A 1,622-nucleotide genomic window follows, 5' to 3' on the forward strand; every position below is an offset into this window, starting at 1 on the left:
ACGCCTGTGGTTGTGAGACCGTCCAGTATTTCAGAACGAGGATTACTCGACCACATCAACCGGTTGGTTGGTTATTTCGTGACCTATCAGGTTGTGTGGTGACAGTTGAAGAACCCGTGGATTGCCATCCTTCATGTGGCCTCCTTCTCCTCCTGCTCCTCCTCCTCCTCCTCCTCCTCCTGGGGTGGCAAGGTGTGCTGGAACTGGAAGCTAGTTGGGTCTGGGTTTGGATTTGTTGTGTGCACCGCGCAAGTTCAGCCGAGAGAATGATGACGACGAACCAGCTGTGGAGACGTTTCTCAGCCGTCCTTCTTCTGGGTCTTTCCCTACTGCAGTGTGCACGCTGTCTGCCGAAGCTGCTTACGTTGGGTGAGTGAGTGTGAATGCTTGTCGTGATTTTGTGCTGTGTTTTGTGTTTGTTTTTTTTTTTTTTTTATCGCCGATTGTCTTGTCTCGCCTCGTCTTGTCTTGTACTGTAGTGTCTTTGTTTTGTCTTGTCTTGAACTGTAGTGTCTTGTTTTGTACTGTACTTTGCTGTCTTTTTTTGGTCTAGAGTTAGTTACCGTTTAGCCTTTTTAACTGGTGTCTTTTCTTTGTCTTGGGCTGGTCACCGTTTGTTTTTTTCCCCTTCTCTTCTCTTACCCTGTCCTTTGCTCTGTTTTATTTTGTTTTGTTCTGTACTGCAGTGTGTTGTTTTGTCTTGTCTTGAACTGTATTGTCTTATTTTGTACTGCACTATACTGTCTTCTTCTTCTTCTTCTTTTTGGTCTACAGTTAGTTACCGTTTAGACTTTTCGACTGTTACTGTTCGTCTTCTTCTCGTCTTGGGTTGGTCACCGTCTCCCCTTCTCTTCTCTTACCCTGTCCTTTGCTCTGTTTTTTGTTTTGTTCTGTTTTGTTTTGTTTTGTTCTGTACTGTAGTATATTGTTTTGTCTTGTCTTGAACTGTACTGTCTTGTTTTGTACTGCACTATACTGTCGGGGCGGGGGGGGGGGGGGGGGGGGGGAGGGAGTGTGTGTGGGGTGTGTGGGGTGTGTGTCTACAGTTAGTTTACCGTTTAGCCTTTTCCACTGTTATTGTTGGTCTTTTTCTTGTCTTGGGTTGGTTACCGTTTACATTCTCTTGTCTTGTCTTGTCTTACTCTGTCTCTCTGTCTCTGTGTCTGTCTCTCTCTGTCTCTGTCTGTCTGTCTCCTTTCCTCTCTCTTTCTCTCTCTCTCTCTGTGTCTATTTCTGTCTCCCTCTCGCTCTCTCCCGCTCTCTCTCTCTCTCTTGCGCGCGCTGCCTCTTTAATCTTTCCCCTTTGTTTGTCTTTCTCGCTGTCTCTCTTTCTGTCTGTCTCTTTGTCTTTGTCTCAGTATCTGCTTTCTATCTCCCTCTCTCTCTCTTATTTTATCTTGCCCCTCTCTTGTCTGCCTTCTCTTGGTTTTTGTCTTGTCTTGTCTCGTCTTTAATTTCCGTTTGTCTTTGTCTCGAGTCAGCGTTGATTTTTTGTGTGTGTTTTCTCTCCTGTCCCGTATTGAAGTTAGTGACATTCTGCCTTGTCTCGTCTTATCTTGGTTCGTCTTGGCTTGTTACCATTATCTTGTCTTGTCTTGTCTTCTTTTCTCTTATCGTCTTGT

The 1,622-nt window shown here is 45.1% G+C and overlaps 1 protein-coding gene across 1 annotated transcript in view; it reads left to right on the forward strand.

Annotated features, from left to right (window-relative positions):
* The first annotated feature begins 248 nt into the window (after window positions 1-248).
* Window positions 249-1,622, forward strand: part of LOC143298291 (glutamate receptor ionotropic, kainate 2-like) — a 591,925-nt gene continuing 590,551 nt past the window's right edge. Inside the window, exon 1 of the mRNA XM_076611110.1 lies at window positions 249-369. Coding sequence (XP_076467225.1) covers window positions 267-369 — 103 coding nt within the window. The 5' untranslated portion in view covers window positions 249-266. The remainder of the gene's footprint in view (window positions 370-1,622) is intronic.

Source organism: Babylonia areolata, chromosome 23 (genome assembly GCF_041734735.1).
Source record: "Babylonia areolata isolate BAREFJ2019XMU chromosome 23, ASM4173473v1, whole genome shotgun sequence".
NCBI classification, from domain to species: Eukaryota; Metazoa; Mollusca; class Gastropoda; order Neogastropoda; family Buccinidae; genus Babylonia; species Babylonia areolata.